The 17,313-nt window shown below is 36.2% G+C and overlaps 1 protein-coding gene across 1 annotated transcript in view; it reads right to left on the reverse strand.

The window, feature by feature from the left end:
• The window catches only part of STARD9 (StAR related lipid transfer domain containing 9), a 91,928-nt gene that overhangs the window by 18,614 nt on the left and 56,001 nt on the right, over positions 1 to 17,313 (reverse strand). Inside the window, exons 17-23 of the mRNA XM_065754764.1 lie at positions 15,103 to 15,154; positions 14,431 to 14,568; positions 13,438 to 13,520; positions 12,357 to 12,460; positions 10,090 to 10,137; positions 4,079 to 4,269; positions 560 to 1,043 (exon numbers count right to left, since the gene is read on the reverse strand). Of these exons, the coding sequence (XP_065610836.1) occupies positions 560 to 1,043; positions 4,079 to 4,269; positions 10,090 to 10,137; positions 12,357 to 12,460; positions 13,438 to 13,520; positions 14,431 to 14,568; positions 15,103 to 15,154 (1,100 nt within the window). The remainder of the gene's footprint in view (positions 1 to 559; positions 1,044 to 4,078; positions 4,270 to 10,089; positions 10,138 to 12,356; positions 12,461 to 13,437; positions 13,521 to 14,430; positions 14,569 to 15,102; positions 15,155 to 17,313) is intronic.

The raw sequence follows: 17,313 nt of genomic DNA on the forward strand, positions 1-17,313 counted from the left end.
AAGTGTTAGTTAAAAATAGATTATGTTCTTAAGTCACAGAAATTCACTTAGCCTCCAGAGCCATGCCTTGATAGACATGTTATCACCCTGTCATTTTAGTGCTGTATAGTGCTACATTAGGCTTGAGAGAGGTTAGTTAACACCCAAGCCCAATCCAGAATCACTCTAGTATGTGTTCTGAAGGAACAGTTTGACCCTAATTACAATAAAATAACGAAGAAACAAATATTTACCAGCAGTGTGAAGAAGGTAAGAACAAAGTTGAGCAAACTCTGGAAAGCAATCACAAAGAGGTAAAAAGTGCAGAAAGGACTGATGGAGGAAAGAAAAAAAATTAGCAAGAAAGACCACATCAAAATGCTAAGTAGGGAATGCACTGTATGAATCGAAGGAAAAAAGCAAACAGCTCCAGTGTGACATACAATATACCGAGTTATATCACAAATTTTAGGACTGTTTCAATAAGTTAAAAGGCATTCTGGATTATAGGTGGACAGTGAAAATACATGGAATTTAAATTGTACTGACAGTTTAGAGGAAATGATTGATGTTGACTCACCTGGGTACCTGGGGCACATGGAGGTTACAGAACGAATGATGACTGTGCAGTAAGTAACCTGAACCCAGTGATCTCCTCCTCTTTTGTAACTGCGGATCCACAGAGGCCTGTACTGCGATATTTTTATTAGGGACTTGGGAGTGTTTCACATGAACTTCACTGAGCCAGCAGTTAGCTTCCAGCTGCTCTAGGTTTTGCTTAGCTTCCAATAACTTCTGCTTCTTGACTATCCTTTCCAGCTGGAATTTGACCTTTTTCCGTCTTATGTTTCTTTCTGCCTTTTTTAAGGAGTATCTTCGCAAGAGCTCCAGCTGCACCAGTCTCTTCTTGATCTGCTGTAGCAAGGAAGGACAGATCTCCAGACCAAGGCTACTCTGTACCTCGGCTTCTGCATACAGTGTAGATTCTGTTTGCACTGCAAATTCCCTCTGCTGTTGCTGAAGGACAGCCAGTCGGTTGCTCTCATTTATAAGCCACTGTTGGTCTGTAAACAAAATGATTGAAAGTAAAAATCATAGAAAAAAACATTATCCATTAATTTAATTACCCTTGAGAACTCATTTAAGGACAGAATTCCTACGTAGACAGAGCAGAGACTTTTAACCTTTATGTTAATAAAGAAAATGGAATTTAATGCACATACCAATGAGCCCATTAGTTACAGGATAAATGCACCCCCAAAAGACAAACTCATATCACCCATCAGTGCATATTTTTCATAAAATTGGGAGTCTGCTCCCAAAGAGTTAGATTCTTCCATTTTATGAACATTCCCTGAATTTCACATATACTAAATATACTTTTCTAAAAAACCAATCGATTAGCCTTATTTGATAAGAGTATGTTATGTCTGTTCATACTCTTAATCTTTTCTTAATATTCAGAGAATATGATCTTCACGGTTAATAGGGAAGCAGAAGAGGACAAAGTGGAGGGCCTGCTCTCTTAAAGACTTTGTTCACTTTTATGCCACTATTAAAGTATACATATTCAGGTGCACAGAGAAAAAAATATCATCAGCTGAAAAAGCAATATAATAATCACAAAGTTCCTTCATACGTGGAATATTTCTCAAAGGATGGATGCTTTTCAAGGCACTTTCATCTTCCTAGCAACATTATTTTGGCTTGGCTTAGCTTCAGTCTGCTTTCAGTCCCTCACTGAGGAACTACCTTTAGTTACTTATTCATGGAGTTAGGAAAACAGAGTTTGACATAGTGAATGAGACCTGTGCATGACAGATGAGCTCATGAAAGGAATTTGGGGCTGTTGAAGCTTCCCTAATGGAAGAAATATAAGCATCTTTAGTGGATAAGTATTGCCAGCATCCCTTGTTTGGTGACTACAAATCTCATTAAACATACTTCACTAGTGATTCCCACCTCAGGAAGTCTCCTGTTTAGTTTATGCCTGCAGCTAAGCACACTGAAGTAGCAATACTTCAAAGATAAGCATGTTTAATCTATGGACAAAATGAAAGCATTTTAGTCATTATCTGACGTGCAGAAGAGTTTTCTTAATCCTTTTTCCCAGACCTGTCCTCTTCAGCATGTTTCTAGCAAGCGGAATATTTAGCAGATGAGAATGTCCCTGTAACAGACCTGAAAGTTCTAAGATGCTAATTAATGTCTACTCACAAACTTGCCTCTGTCAGGAGCTGAGAAAAAGAGGGTGCAAATAAGGCAAAAGAACTCTGGTGGATTGCCAAGCAAAGAATTATATTTGGCTGCAAAAACTGCCTGTCTGGCTAAGCTTCATATGAGCACAGCTAAACCATGGAACTAGACAGGAGCAGAGAACGTCTTGTTTCAAGAAAGATGTTTCAGAGAAGTTCTGTACTGCCTATGTATGCTAAACATCCATCTGATACTCTCCATCTCTACAATTTTAATTTCTTCCTTGTGCTTGGCATAATTTAAATATTGTAAACTGTAAAGTTTGGCTTTGGGAATCCTCCAAACATTCAGAAATTATTCCAGGAACCAGTACCAGGCCTTGCCAAATGGAAATGGTGCCTTTGCAGTAGGCATACTCTTCTTATCAAGAAACTTGGATCAAACCATTCATTAGAAGACAACCAGAAGAACACTATAACTACTTTATTTCAGTGCTCAAAAGTTCAAATTCAGTTTGGTCCTGTGTCATGAGGCTTCAGTAAAAGCACATGAATAAAACCTGCACTGTGTTAGAGGTGACATACTTGATGAATGCACAGGCAGAGGACCTCAATCAACACATGTTTCAGTTCCAGGTAACAACTGGCGTCCTGAAGGGATCAATCTTGGGCCTGGTGCTCTTCAATATTTTTATCAGTGACCAGCTGACACTAAGCTGAGTGGTTTGGTTGATAAGCTTTCTATGCTATCCAAAGGGGCCTGGACAAGCTTGACAGAAAGGACTCATGAGAGCCTCATGAGGTTCAACAAAGCTAAGTGCAAAGTATCACAGTTGGGCTGGGGCAATCCTCCGACAGTCTAGAGAAGAGCTCCTTGAGAGCAGCCCTGTGGAGAAGGACTTGTGGGTTCCAGTGTCTGAAAATCTGTGCTTGCAGCCCAGAAGCCCTACTGTATCATGGACTACCCCAAAAGAGGGGTGGCCATCCTCCATCTTAAGTAATGCTTCCAGGCCTGTGGAAGCATCTCCCAGATGTGAATCTCTTGGAGCAGGTTCAGAGAAGGCCTGATGAAGATGATCAGAGGGCTGGAGCACCTATCCTATGAAAACAAGCTGAGTAAGCTGGGCTTGTTCAGCCTGGAAAAGAGAAGGCTCCAGGGATACCTCGTTGCTGCTTTCTAGTACTTGAAGGGAGTTTATAAACAGGAGGGAGGCTGACTTTTTACATAGTCTGATAGTGACAGGACAAGGGAGAATGGTTTAAAATTAAGAGGAGAGATTCAGATTATGTATTAGGAACAATTTTTTTACTCATAGGGTGGTGAGGCTCTAGAACAAGTTACCCATAGAACTGTGGGTGCCCCATCCATGGAGGTATTTGAGGCCAGGTTGGATGGGGCCCTGGCACCTGATTGGTGGATGGCAACTCTGCCCAGGACAAGGTGGTTGAAACGAGGTGATCTTTAAGGTCTCTTTCAAATCAAGCCATTCTATGATTCTATGAAGCACAGAAATACTCAAAGAATAATGTAAAATACAACAGCAGATTCTGACTACATTACCACAGGGGAGAATTGCACTTCAGATATGAGCACAGCAAAACTAGAGAGAAGCAGGATGGGGAGTAACTAAGGAAATGAGAGGCTTGGTGCCACAGGAGGAGCAGTGTGCTGGTGCTGTCTATCCCAGTAGGGACCTGTACAGCTAATTAAACAGTGCTGCTGGTGCTCCACAAAGTTAATCAAAGCTTGATAATTGTTCTCAAAGGGGAGATAAAACACAAAAGCAACAGTAACAATAAAAAAAACCTTCCACCACAACACAAAGCCTAACTAGGACAAAAAACATCAAGAGGATAAAAGAATGCAATTATGGAAAGAGAGAGAGGAAGAGGCAGGTACCTACTTTCTAGGATCTGCTGGTTGATGAGGGCTTGGTCGTTTTCCAGTTCTCTCTCTGCTTTGGCCTGTCCTCTGAGGATCTGCTGCTTTAAATCCTCAACATAGAGCTGCTGCTGTTGGATTTGATTTCTGTGGAAAGCTTCCTGCTCTTTCAGTTTCTTCTTGTACTCTTCATGCACAGCATCTACGTCTCTGCTGTTAGAAATGTTGACATTGAATTTAAACAAGAAAATAGTACTAAACATTTGTAAAGGAACATGTCATCTTACTAAAGAAAGACAGCACACTAAAGAAAGACAACATTCAGGATATTGCTTTGTTCAGTAAGGGTGCATTACACAAAGAACTCATGATGTCATTTTGCTTCCAACAAGGAAAATGAGGGAAGAATGGGGTTGTGAGGGTGGTGATTATGTTTCACTGTTTAACAATCACAATATGGGATGATTTTAACCCAATTACTTAAAAAAAAAAAAAAAAAAAGCTTTACAGAAATGAAGTTCTGATTTGTATTGTTTCCCTAACAAATCAAAAATCTTAACTCTGAAATTACAGGAATTACAGGAATTACTGAGATTACATTGCACGTCTCTGGCAACACCAATAAAAGAGCAATACCCAACTCTCCCCTGTATGCAGCTACAACGTTACTGCGTCTATATCTGGAGTAGAAGAGGTGATCAGAAAAGTTACTATCCTATAAACAGCTCCATACAGTTCCTCCAAGTGGCCTGTTTCCTGACTGTGCATGAGATGTCCTGTTGTCTGTAAAATCATTATAAATCCAAGGTCAATGAACATCTGACCTTTGCTACATCAGAATTTGTTTGTAGTCTCTACAACCACAAGGATTTGTTTGAAGCAGCTGTTTCTACAGCAACAACTTCATATACCAGACTAGCAGACGAAACAGATAAAGTAATTAAGTAGCTAAAGCCTATACATCTTACGGAGTCCCTTCAGATCAAACATTCATTTTCACTTTCCTAGAAAGCAGCAGGAAAATGTGACTACATAAAAGACTTAACATTCTCAATAATTTAAAATATCACTGACCCTCTTTTATTCACCTTAGGAAAATCTAATTCAGTTTGTTTTTAATGTTTAAGTAAATGTAATGCTGATGAAAGTAACAGAAGAGGAGCATATTCTGCTCAGTTATCCAGCACGGTGCAAACAATCCGAGTACAAATTTTGTTCCTTCAATTTTCTAATTTTTTTTTAGTCTATTTGAGAACTGCAGAAACAAATTACAACAGGGAGCTTCAAGACGCATTTGTATTTGACTTGACTGCTAGGAATTCAACCATTTGTGATGTGTACTTGTTTCTATTTAACAAATGATGATTGAATCCTAAGAAATAGGACTGGATCCCCTCCCCCCCCCTTTTTTTTTTTTTTAATTCACTTAAAGTAGGTTTAAATAGAGACCTCATTATTGAATGGCTCCTATGGCCATTTCATACCCAAGTTGTTCAATTGTTTTTAGTCACATCGGTTTCTGAGAGACAAACTCAGAGGTTAAAGGTAGGCTGGTTAACTAAAGAAGCACTTTTTTGAGTATAAAACAAAATCTGAACGGTCTCATTACAGAAAAACTTCCACAGTTTTAATTGCAACTTTGAGGGAAGCTTTCCACAAATGAAGCTTCCAGGTTACATTACATATTTTTCAATTGAAAAGTAATGGAGCAGCAATATAGTCTGGAGGTTATATGCTACTACTGCTCTGAGACAGACAATCTCAATGATTCTGGAGCAGTTATATCACCTCTGTGCTTTCATGCACTTACGCTGCAAGGTCTTCAGGGCAAGGAGTACTTATGCACTTAGCTCAAGAGAGCTTTTATGTCATCTGAAGCCTCCTCTTGCAGATGCATTAGAAGTAATAAACATTAATAGCAATTGTAAAGGTAAGGCGTCTGCAAAATACTGATGGTGGTATAGACTTCAGTCTATTTTGCTGACATATAAATACTCTGATTCCTGTGGTGGTAGCACATCTGAAAAATCTGAGACTACGTGAGCATGACCTTGGGAAAGTCACTTGGTTTGTGACACATGCAAAAGAAACAAAGTACATTCATCCAAGAAGAGTGAGGAGGATCCATTAACCACAGAAACTCTCAGTATTAGAAGGGATGAATTCTGTTTAACATTATCAGCAGTATTCTGTACGAGACTGAAGAAATACAATAAATTATGGCCAATAAACAAGAACTGAGAAGCATTGTTTGTTAACAAAACCGTGAACAAAGAATTCTTGTTCTGTATCTACTTACTTAAACTAGATGAAATTCCTTTTAGAAAAATATGTTCTAAGACCTCAAAAAATGCTTGCAGAGGCAGTTAAGAAACATCTGTTTACTGCTGGGAGTGGGTAGCAAGCTCATACTTTCGAACAACACTGAAACCAGCCCTCAGCCATATATTATCATGAGCTGGAGAATATGCAATGCAAACAGTGGACAGAGACGTGTGGTGTTTGCTGTTCTCAGCAGCACTAGTGTATTCCCTCATGGATAAGTTAATAGCTTTTTGCTGATCTAACATGAAACTGTAAGATCTTTTCCAAAAGGCATTCGTGTTTGCACATAAAGTAGAACACACTGCAGGCCAAACGAACATTCCTGCTGACAGCTCCAGACTATGACTACACTCCATAAGGTCAAAGAGTACACAGGCATAGCCATACTTCACTTTAAATCTTTGAAAAGAAACACATAACAGCAACTATCACAGTATTATTGCTGCCTTGTTTTGGTGAGGTAGCTGAATGGGTACAATTCAATATAAGGTTAAAGTTTCTGTAATAAAAGGAAGGTTGATTGTCTCACCGCTGCTGAGAGTATATATACAAACTGCAGTTGTGCTGCTATTTCAGTGCCTCTTTGCCTCATCCCCTATCCCCTGATTTTTAACAGTTGGAAACAAAAGCCAGGCAGGGCAGTAAGGACAGTTCCAAATACAGAGACTGAACATCAAAAGGCTTTTCATGATGTTGTTTTTTAAAAATAGCTTTCTCAAGCAAGTGAAAAAGATAATGAAAATTCATGCACAGCCACTTACATAACATAGGTATTATGGCAGAAGAGAGAATGCTTTTCTTCTGCTTGTGAGATACAAGAGAAAATGACTGGTTGGTTTGGGCTGGAAATACAGGTCTATCTCTCAGAAACTGCTGATACCAAGACCATGAATGCTCCCTTTCTGTCATTGAATATGCTATGTCACGTCAACACATCCTTGCTAGTTTGTAGAAATATCACCATAAATTAAGCTAAAAAATGAAATGACAATGTCCCCACGAGAAAATAATAGATTCACACCCACTTAGGGGCTAAATCGACTAGTGGGAAATTTTAAAAAGAGTTTTTGTAACAGGTATTTGAGTGGCTAAAAGAACAACAAATACCAATTAAATTAACATAAGAATATAACATACTGAAATAGCCAAAATTAGTCATTTATTTAATCTAAAATATCTTAACTAATATATATTATTAAATGTTGACTTGAAATACAGGAATCCTATGGAACGGCAATTACGTACAGATCAATTTCTGCTACTGCTTTTATTCCTTCTTTCCCACAGCAACCTTCCCTCAGTATAGCTCTAGCAGAAAATAATATAACGCCAGGATAAACATAAGACAAACAGTATTATTTTTGTTGATACCAAGACATACATAACATAAAATCCTCATTTCATAGGACTCATATACTCTAGCATACAGCATTAGAAACAAATGCAACTCTGCATAATATTTCATAAAAGCATGCAGATTTCTAGGTATATCAAATGCATCAGGAAGTGTCAACAGTTACCCCTCCCCCCCAGTAAATCTTTAAAAACAGGAATTAAAATCACATCAGAAAGACAACAATCTTAAAATTAGGATAATAAATTACTGTGAAAATCTTCATAGTATATCCATATTGCTGGATTGTTTCTCCATCTCATTTTTCCCCTTCACAAAGTTTGCATGACGCAAGCTAAATGAACCATCTGTAAATCCACATTTTTTCCAGCCTGTTTTGTCGTCAGCTCTCTGGGATCCTATTCTGCAATTCTCCTCCCCTCTTCCCCAAACACTTCTACTGCTGTTGCAGAGTCTGGCGGCTCCTACAGCATAATGCAGCTTTCAGTAACTATGGCAGCAACAGCTCTCTGCTGAGGCAGAATGCTTTCTGCAACAAAATCTTAAGGCTCAGCTAGAGAAACTCAAGTGAAAAATAAAATAAAATAAAAAGAATATTTGCTAAAAACTGAGATTTGCCATTTTCCTAAAGAAAACATCAGGTTAGCATATCCATCCTTCTGTCTGCCTAATGTTTAAGTCTTTTTTCCTTCTACTGATGATTTTTTTCAGAGGAAGAAGAGTTAACAATAAAGCAGAAAAAAAAGATGCTGGCAAGGCATTTTGCACATTTGCAAATCCCAGCGCTGTGAGCAATCACAAGTCAGGGTTACACAGCTTATCCTCTGATACACATTTCTCCCTTGCTCTGTCCTCCTCCCTCTACACGTGTCTAATCCAGAGCCTTCCTGCAGGGTCTCAGCATCACACAGAAGCAAGCATCACACAGCACAGGACCAGCAAATACAGCGTACATTTTCTTCTGTCTAGCACTCTCCCTCCTCCTCCCTAAATCAAAGGGAAGAATGATGAAGGAGCTCTGAGCAATGCTGCTCACACAATCGAAAGCAAAAGTTGAGGGGTGAGGGGCAGGAGATGGAAATGAGAAATCATTAACAATGACCAACAGAGTCAGAAATCTTTGGAAATATGTACAGAGGAATTCCCTTTAAGGAAAGTCACCACCAGATGAAATATCACTCAGATTTTGGATAGTCAGGTTTGTTTACAGTTTTTTTGTTCTGTTTAAGTTTTGTTTTGTATAAGGAAATAAAAAAAACTTCTTTTTTCTTCACTTAATCCCCAAAGCAACAGAAAATGACTTAGTTAAGGCAATCATTTAAATATGCTTCTAAAACAGCCCTGTCTTTGTCAAGGAGTCACAGGCACAAGACACACTCCATTAAAGGTCACTGTTGCATTGCCAGATTACAATTCAGCTAACTACATTCTATCGCAGATTTTCCCTGCATGATTTCTGTTATATATAGAATCAGTTCCTCTGCTAAACCACTATTTTGCTGCAAGTTGTGGAGCTGCTTTAAATGTCACAATGAACTTCTTTGTGAAATATTTGAGTAAGGGTTGCTAAAAGACTTCTTTAACTTGCATTTGTAGAGCACTTGACAATTCTGAAGAGTAAGCTGTTTGCAAGAACAGACATTATTTTTACAAATACTAAGATGACATCTTAGGTGTATCACAGATAGCATGAAAATTCTGTTGTGTTCCCCAGTATCAGATGCCTTATTTAGAGATACTCTTTCCTGTCTTGTTTAGTAAAATTTTCTACATTCTTATGTTTTGTTTTTGTCTTGCATCTTTGGGAAAATATGGGATAATACTGCCAGTGTAAGAGATGAGTTTGTAAGTAATGATTATAATAAAATACACATCCATATATTCTGACATAAAAATTCCAGAAGAAAGCAAAATATCATCAGTTGCTGCTGAAATATTTCTAAATGCATGGCAGCCCAACAATTTTGAATGATTTTTTGTGCACAACTGTTGTGTTGCTTTGTATGAATTGACCATGTCCTATGCTATGAATTCTTGTTTGGACTCCTCCATAAAGCCATTTTCTTCTCACCAGTAGAAAACTCTATTTGCCTAACTGATTTTTGATATACTAATGAGGATTTACAGTACCTAATATTGACATCAAATTTATTGTAAATCCCACTGTAGTTGTAGTTTTAAAATACAGGCTACATAGTAATAATTAAGCCACAAGTAAAGATTCTTGCTTCAATGTGATAACCTCAATTTAAAGTTTAGTCTAGTTTAGTTCTTCTGGAGGAACTCAGTGTAGAATAAGAGAAAGGGAAAGCTAGAGGGTTCAAAACATTCAGCATGATTTAGACTTATCTTACCTTATTTCAGGAGAATATTTGTTTTCTTTACAGTTTGTACATTTTTTACTGTAAACATAAAAATAGGAAATTACAAAGATGTTCAAACAGAAGGCAAGAAAACTTCACTAAATACTATTAAACACAGAGATGATGTTATAATTTTGAGTAGAAGAATGCTCTAAGATGCAGACTGGTAGCAGCTGGGAAAGCATATATGAACTAGTAAGAGTGTATGCGTGTTTGTGTAATACACATATAGCTTACCCCATGCTTTTATTTTATTTCTAAGTATTTTATTTCTCTCAGAGTGAGATAAGGCATTGGGCTAGGTGGAGGTTCTTTTTGTTTGTTTCTTTTTTTTTTTTTAACTGCTTCAGTAAATAAGCACTTTGTGTAGTCCATTCAGTGCTCTATTACTGTTTATGAAATGCCTCACGTTTTTTAGTACTTGACATTGACTTTGCAGAGGCTAGACATTTTTAACGACCTTTTGTCTCACTTTACTCTCACATTGTAATCCTAGGCTGTATTTCTTGATCATAATTCCCTTCATGAGCACAACTACTTGTCTGAACGGAATGACAGGCTTACTGGCTATTTTAAGGGAAGATCAAGTGCATCAATTCAGCTTGCATTTGCCAAAATAAATAAATAAATAAATAAAACCCAAGAGAAAAGAAGGTCATTACGTCAAGTGAAAGAAAACTAACGTAAACATAGTCTATCACATATTTCTCTAAAAGATAGGCATTCATAAAAGTCACGTGAAAGCAATACAGAAATATTTCTCTTTTTTAGTGAAGTAATCATATGGAACAGTCGGGGTAAATCTCAGGTAATGTTATGTTATATAGTAATGTAGCCCTGTGCAAATAGTTGAAAATCTGATCACCACAAAGGAGCCTGTTACTTGAACATGGTCTGAAAAAAAAATCAGAAATATTCTTCAGCCTTGTCAGGTTAAAAAGGGTAAAATCTAGTACAATACCATGCTCAACTGTTTACAGCACTTTTAGATTTCTGCATGTTTTTCTAGGAACTAGTTCTATAACAAATGCTCCACTGTAATGATCACCGTGGTATCTACTTCTAACATAATTAGAAAAGTGCTACTATTCTTAAATTGTGTTTAAATTTTAATTAAATAAAGAAATAAATATAAAATACCATTTTGTATGGTATTTGTTGTATTTTGTAAGTATAAGTGCAGAGATTAGGTAAGTTAAGGAGAGCACATAGAAACACACTACCCAAGGTGGAAAGCAAGCCACTTGAATAGAAGGATGAAGAGATGTTCAAAACAGGGAAAATATTTTATGCTCATAAAAACAAGATGAGATACTTCCCCGGAAAAAGATAAGATTCCCAGTATGTAACCACACAAAAACATTCTAACAAGAAGCAGAACTATCAACAGATATGAATGAGAAGATGGCTGTTTCTTGCCTTTGACAGGTCAATTGAATGTGCCAGGCTGAGAGGAATTAAAAAAGAAAAAAGAACCCAATTACATTTAATTCTCCTATACTCTGTTAAAATTATACACCAAAACACAGGAGATATCTTAACTCACTTCCCTGACATACCCAACATATATTAACCATTGTCTTAATCAAATGAATACTTTCCTCTTTCAGAAAGCCTCTCATGAAAAGCATACGCAAGATGTTGTGGACATGAAGAACTCTTTAACACTTCGGAAGCAGTCTATGCCTTATTTACTGCTCAGTTAAAAAAAAAAAATAATCTCAGTTGCCCTCTGAGATGAAGGGATTGATAAGAACTTGATCTACAGGGAATTTATGATCAAACAAATCTTATTTCCAAAAACAAATTAGCAGGGAAACTGAATTGATAATTACATTGACTAAATCCTGATTTGTACTCAGAAAAGTCCATTCTGTGCACTGAAGTAAGAATATTGCAAAAATTGTAGATTAGGTAGCAAATTAAAAAACAAAAACAAAAAACCACATGTGCAAGTGAACTGAATTAAGACTGCCTGACAGCCTCAACCTACGCATTTTCTTGATTGCACATTAATCATTGCATATCAAGAAATAATTCTTGAAGTTTATTGGTTGAATATTCTAATACTTTTAAATTGTTAAGTTAGCTAATGCATTTTACTGGACAATTTTATTTGGTTCTGACCAGCTAAAAACATGATATGACTTACTCTATATACAACTCAGTTATATCTGAACAAAGTCCCTGTTTCTGATGTTGTCCCACAGGAGAAATAGGTTTGTTTGTTTTTTTATATATATTTTTTTTAAACTTACTTTTCAAGAGAAGAAAGGATATAATGAGGAGAATGACTGTGATTTCCATCCAAGTTGAGCCAGTCCAAAGCTCCACAGCTCAAAATAGGTGAGACATCATTAATCTAAACACACAAGAACAGGAAAAAAAAAATCACAGTAGTCCAGGAAGTTCTGATGTATCAGTAATACTGTTGCTGCTAACTGCTGCGTGTCATGCTGTATAACATGCAGGATATGCGTAATAATATCTCCCAAGTGAGCTTACAAGCACATTTACAGTTCTGCTTAGTCTTCAGTAATCTGTAAAATTAAGAATTTGTTAGAATACACCCATTCTTGCAGCTCTACTTAATTGTAGTGCATGTTGCATTAATCAAAAGATAAAGGGCAAAAGCAAATTGAAGTTAAGCCCTTTATCTCAGCCATAGAAATGTGTACAAGAGGACAGCTGATGTTAGTATGTAAAATACTATTTTGAAAGGAAGTTTATTGCCAGTATCATTTATATGATTATGTCCTAAATCAGAAATTTTTTGTTTGTTTGTTTTGAGGGAGATACTTAAATAGTTGAACAAATAGTATCCTGCAGCAGTTAGTTCTTGTGATTACTTTATCAATAAATATTTTATCTATTTCCAATGAATGCAATAATTAAAAGTCTCCAGGCCTCACAACATTCAAGCACTTAATCCTGAAATTTTTCTGCTATCCTTATTAAGGATATTGGAAAGACAGCATATAGAGAGTAATTCAGAAAATTACAAAAAATGGGAAGACTCTTAATTGGCCTCTTCACAGCAATCTTCTGCCTTTAGGATTCAATCTCACTGTAGTCATGACTAGAAATAGGAAGCACTAAATTATTCAAGGGATTTGCGTTTTCATTTGCTAAGTACATCTGAAAGAAGAAATAGCGTCCTCCAACAAAAGGTTTATTGTCACTACAGGCACAGGAAATTAAGTCAGTAAGCATGATGATTTTAAGAAATATTACCTTTATCAGGCACCATTTTTACACAGAAAACAATAAGGAAAATCAGTAAGAATCAGGAAATCAGTGAAGAATTAGAAAAGAAAAATGAAGATCCTTAGAACTTACTGATCTTCTTTGCCTTAGGATAGCAGCTTCTGCAGGGTGATTGAATCTAAATTTATGAGACTTGCCCAGAATAACAAGGGCCCCTGTAAACAAAAGTAAATTAGAAACCTACACAGACATAATGCAACAAACGGCAAGAGAACCTTGAATATACGAGATTCTAGACTGCTGTGTAAAGACTATTGCTTGTTCAAGTACTGTAAAATATTTTGTTTAAAAAAAAAAAGAAAAAAAAGATGCTCTGACAAACAACTTTCTGACATTCACAGAACAGAGAACTATTTTAAATTTGTGACTATGGAACAGCACAGATACCATTCTGTAATGAAAGCATCCAAACTAATCATAGGGTCCTCTGCAAATCCAGCGTAGCATTAAATTCCCTGTTCCCAAACTAAACACCAGCATGACGTAATATAAAAAAAAACCTAAGAAATGCATTATAAGAAACTTATTTTTATACAATCCAAGTTCCCAGTAACTGGGTGATTTTGGTTGTTGTTGCTGTTAAACACAGCCTTAAAACATGGTAGCCCAATACATTCCAGCTAAGCTTATTCATCACAGCCTATAACTCAATGACTAGTATCCTTTACCCAAACACACCACGAATAAACTGAAGGTCATTTCAACCATATTACATATTACATACATAATATTACATAATCACCTGGTCTGCTGGTTTGAAGCCAGTCTCTGCTACTTTCTACAACACTGACTCTGACTACAGGTCTTCACTTCTCAGAAGGCTACAAACAACTGCAGCCAAAGGTTGTCTTAATATTGCCACCAGAGTCTTTGCTTTATTTTCTGTAGTTTAGTTCATTTACTTGTCCCAGTTTGGAAGCTCTCGCCACCAAACCTCACAGTGCTAGACATGAGTAAACTGAATGATATATTTTTTAGATCTGCATGAGATAGGTAAATTCTTGTTTCTAAATTCATGACATAGGTTGGTTGTAATGTATGACTCACAGGAAAAATAAGCCTTACCTTGTGATAGACGGCACGATCCAGTGACTTCACATCCATTCACAGTGCAGTATGCACCCTGAACTGGTCGTAATGTCACAATCCCACAGTTGTTGTCTATCATACAGTGGTCCTTTTCAATCCACTGACCCTGCAAAACTAGATTGTATACCTGACATTATTTAATCTGTTTAAGGGGCCAGGTATCCTGTATTTTCCTCAAAATTGAAGTACCATACAGTTCTACCCTATGACTGCATACTTCAGACTCCAAAGGACTGTCTCACTTGCAGAACAAGGACAGCAAATTGTAATTGTTGATTGTTAGACAGTACCAAATCATTAAAAAAAATACTGGACTGAAAACAGTGAGAATTCCCTTTCAGTATATTTCCTGTTCTGGAAAATGATAAGCTGCTTTCTGATTTGTAAGCTGGTGTGCAAATTTATTGGTTATAATCTTACTAATCCATTAGAACAAAATTTTGAAACAAACAAAGCTGAAGTTCCAGGAAGTATCATTGTCACCTGTGCTAGTAATTTATGACAGAACATACCAAGATGTATTGTTTTCTGCTTATCTTCTATAAGGAGAACTGACAAACAGAAACATAAACTATTACAAGGACAAATTTAGGACTCTTGCTTCAACCTGAAGATATGATAAAATAATCTATAATATGATTCTCTTACCAATGTCTTGATCTTGCTCTGAATCACTCCTTCCAATTTTGGTTGTTCCTTCCTAAAATGAGAAAACTACTAATATAATAAGTCAGTTACCAAGGATGAATTCTATATAAGGATTAAAAAAGCTACAGTACAGAACCTTAGCAAATATTTGAAAATAATAACCTCTCAATTCTGGATTATTTTGAACAACCTGTATGTAACACTTTGTCTGCTATAGAGATGCATCTTCTTATCCTGCAGCTATGTCAGCTTCTATTATGACTCCAGTAGATGGAGTAACTAAGTATATGATTTTTGGAACATGCTGAAGACAAATATTTTGAATATGAACACATGTTCTGATGCTTTAAACTTTTATAATGAGTTGTTTTTTTACAGAAATTAGATGATTTTATTACAATTAAATACTCATATATGAAGAAAGAAGTCACAGTGTGATTATTCAGTTAACTGCATCTTTTTAGATTTAAAAATAAAAATCAAAATACGACAGTAACCGATTTTCAGTTTTATAAAGGAATTATATGTCAGAGACTATGAATTCTTCAAAGTAACCACTAATAGAGAACTTCTTCCAAAACATAAATGACATCTATAAAGAAGTCTTGTTTATTAAGATATATGGATATGTCCTCAAACTTAAACATTAAATAACTTCATAGGAAAGAGCTGCCCAAGAATAAAAATCTCAAGAACCAGCAGATCAAAAACATATTGTCAGCTAGTGATGAAAGACAGTATTTTTATGTTTCAGTTCAAATACCAATAAAGCCATGTAATTAAATTGCTACTATGAGAACAAATGACCAGTAAAACCAACAAATTTAATACCTGCCTAGTATCTTCCATTACTGATTTCTTTTTTTTTTTTTCCTTAGGAAAACAAAGCAAGGCCATGGACCATACCTGAAGAGACACTCTTCTTGATGATTATAAATTGACTGTTGTACACATTCTGAAACAACTCTGTAAGTCATTTTTAAATTAATCATGGTCATTAAGCTACTTGATTTCCATATTCTCATGAGAATAAATTGAATATGGTTCCTGCTCCAAGCACATTATAGCCTAGATTTAAAGTTGAAGTGAGAAGTAATAATTAGAAGCTTTGGGACAGGAAAAAGGAGGTTGCGCATTACTGTAAGATGATACAGTTATGGATAATTACAGGAAAATCATACTGATTTCTTGTATTTGAACTCAAGAGAACAATTACCCTTCAGTTCCTCATATAGCTTGAATCTCTGAACAGTGGGGAACTAAACAAACAAATCTCTCTGCTACAAACCTTGCTGAGACCTCTATCCTTGTTGGAGAGGCAAACAGCTGGACGACAAACAGTTTCCCAGCTTTGGAGTAACTGCATGTCAGCTTAACATTCACTAGACTTAACCACAAAATAGCCACCTGCAGAAAACTTTATAATCCACTTGTGTTTTGACTTACCTCACAAAACCAGGTGAACTAGCACCACATGATTTATACAAAGAGAAGTAAGTCACTGCTTCATCAATTATCTTATTGTCTAAGCAAGGAGACTGTTATTATCATATCAATTGAAACTTTTTTTTTTACAATATTCGGAAGTAACTTGTAATGCAGTTTAATTCAGAAAAGTATACTATGGTTGTATTGGATTGTGAAATTCACAACAGCTAAATGCATCCCAATTATTAGGGGTGAATCTGGATTTTATGTAAACTGAAAACTGCAGCTGAGAGCATGGATGCATATAACACTAATTTAATATTTGTTTACCTAAAAATAAATAAATTGAGATACAAATGATTACATAACTTCATCTACACATACCACAATACATCTTCATACAAATAAAAAAATGTTTTGTTGTTTTTTTCTTTCTGGCAGTGTTTCCTGACTAAGGGTAGAATTCTCATTGCAAATTAGAGAAGCAAAATGAGGGAGATCACTTTCTCCCTTCAGTTTTGGGAGTACTCCAACTTCCAAAAGTTTATGGAAAATCTTCTAAAACAGTAAAAATAAGACCCACATTTTAAGGATCATTTAATCTATAGAAAAAGTACTTATTTCTGTTAATGAAAGACAGAAAAAGGGAATGGAACCTAAGAAAGAGGTTCATTAAGCACCAGTATAGTGGATTAGTGGAATGAACACAATAGAACAATAAGAAAATAAAAGAGTAACACAATATCTGTTCCACATGATCTGAAGACTGATGCCATGATTTCT

The sequence above is a fragment of the Cyrtonyx montezumae genome, unplaced genomic scaffold (assembly GCF_038088225.1).
Source record: "Cyrtonyx montezumae isolate F1298 unplaced genomic scaffold, pur_monq_1.0 scaffold_10, whole genome shotgun sequence".
NCBI lineage: Eukaryota > Metazoa > Chordata > Aves > Galliformes > Odontophoridae > Cyrtonyx > Cyrtonyx montezumae.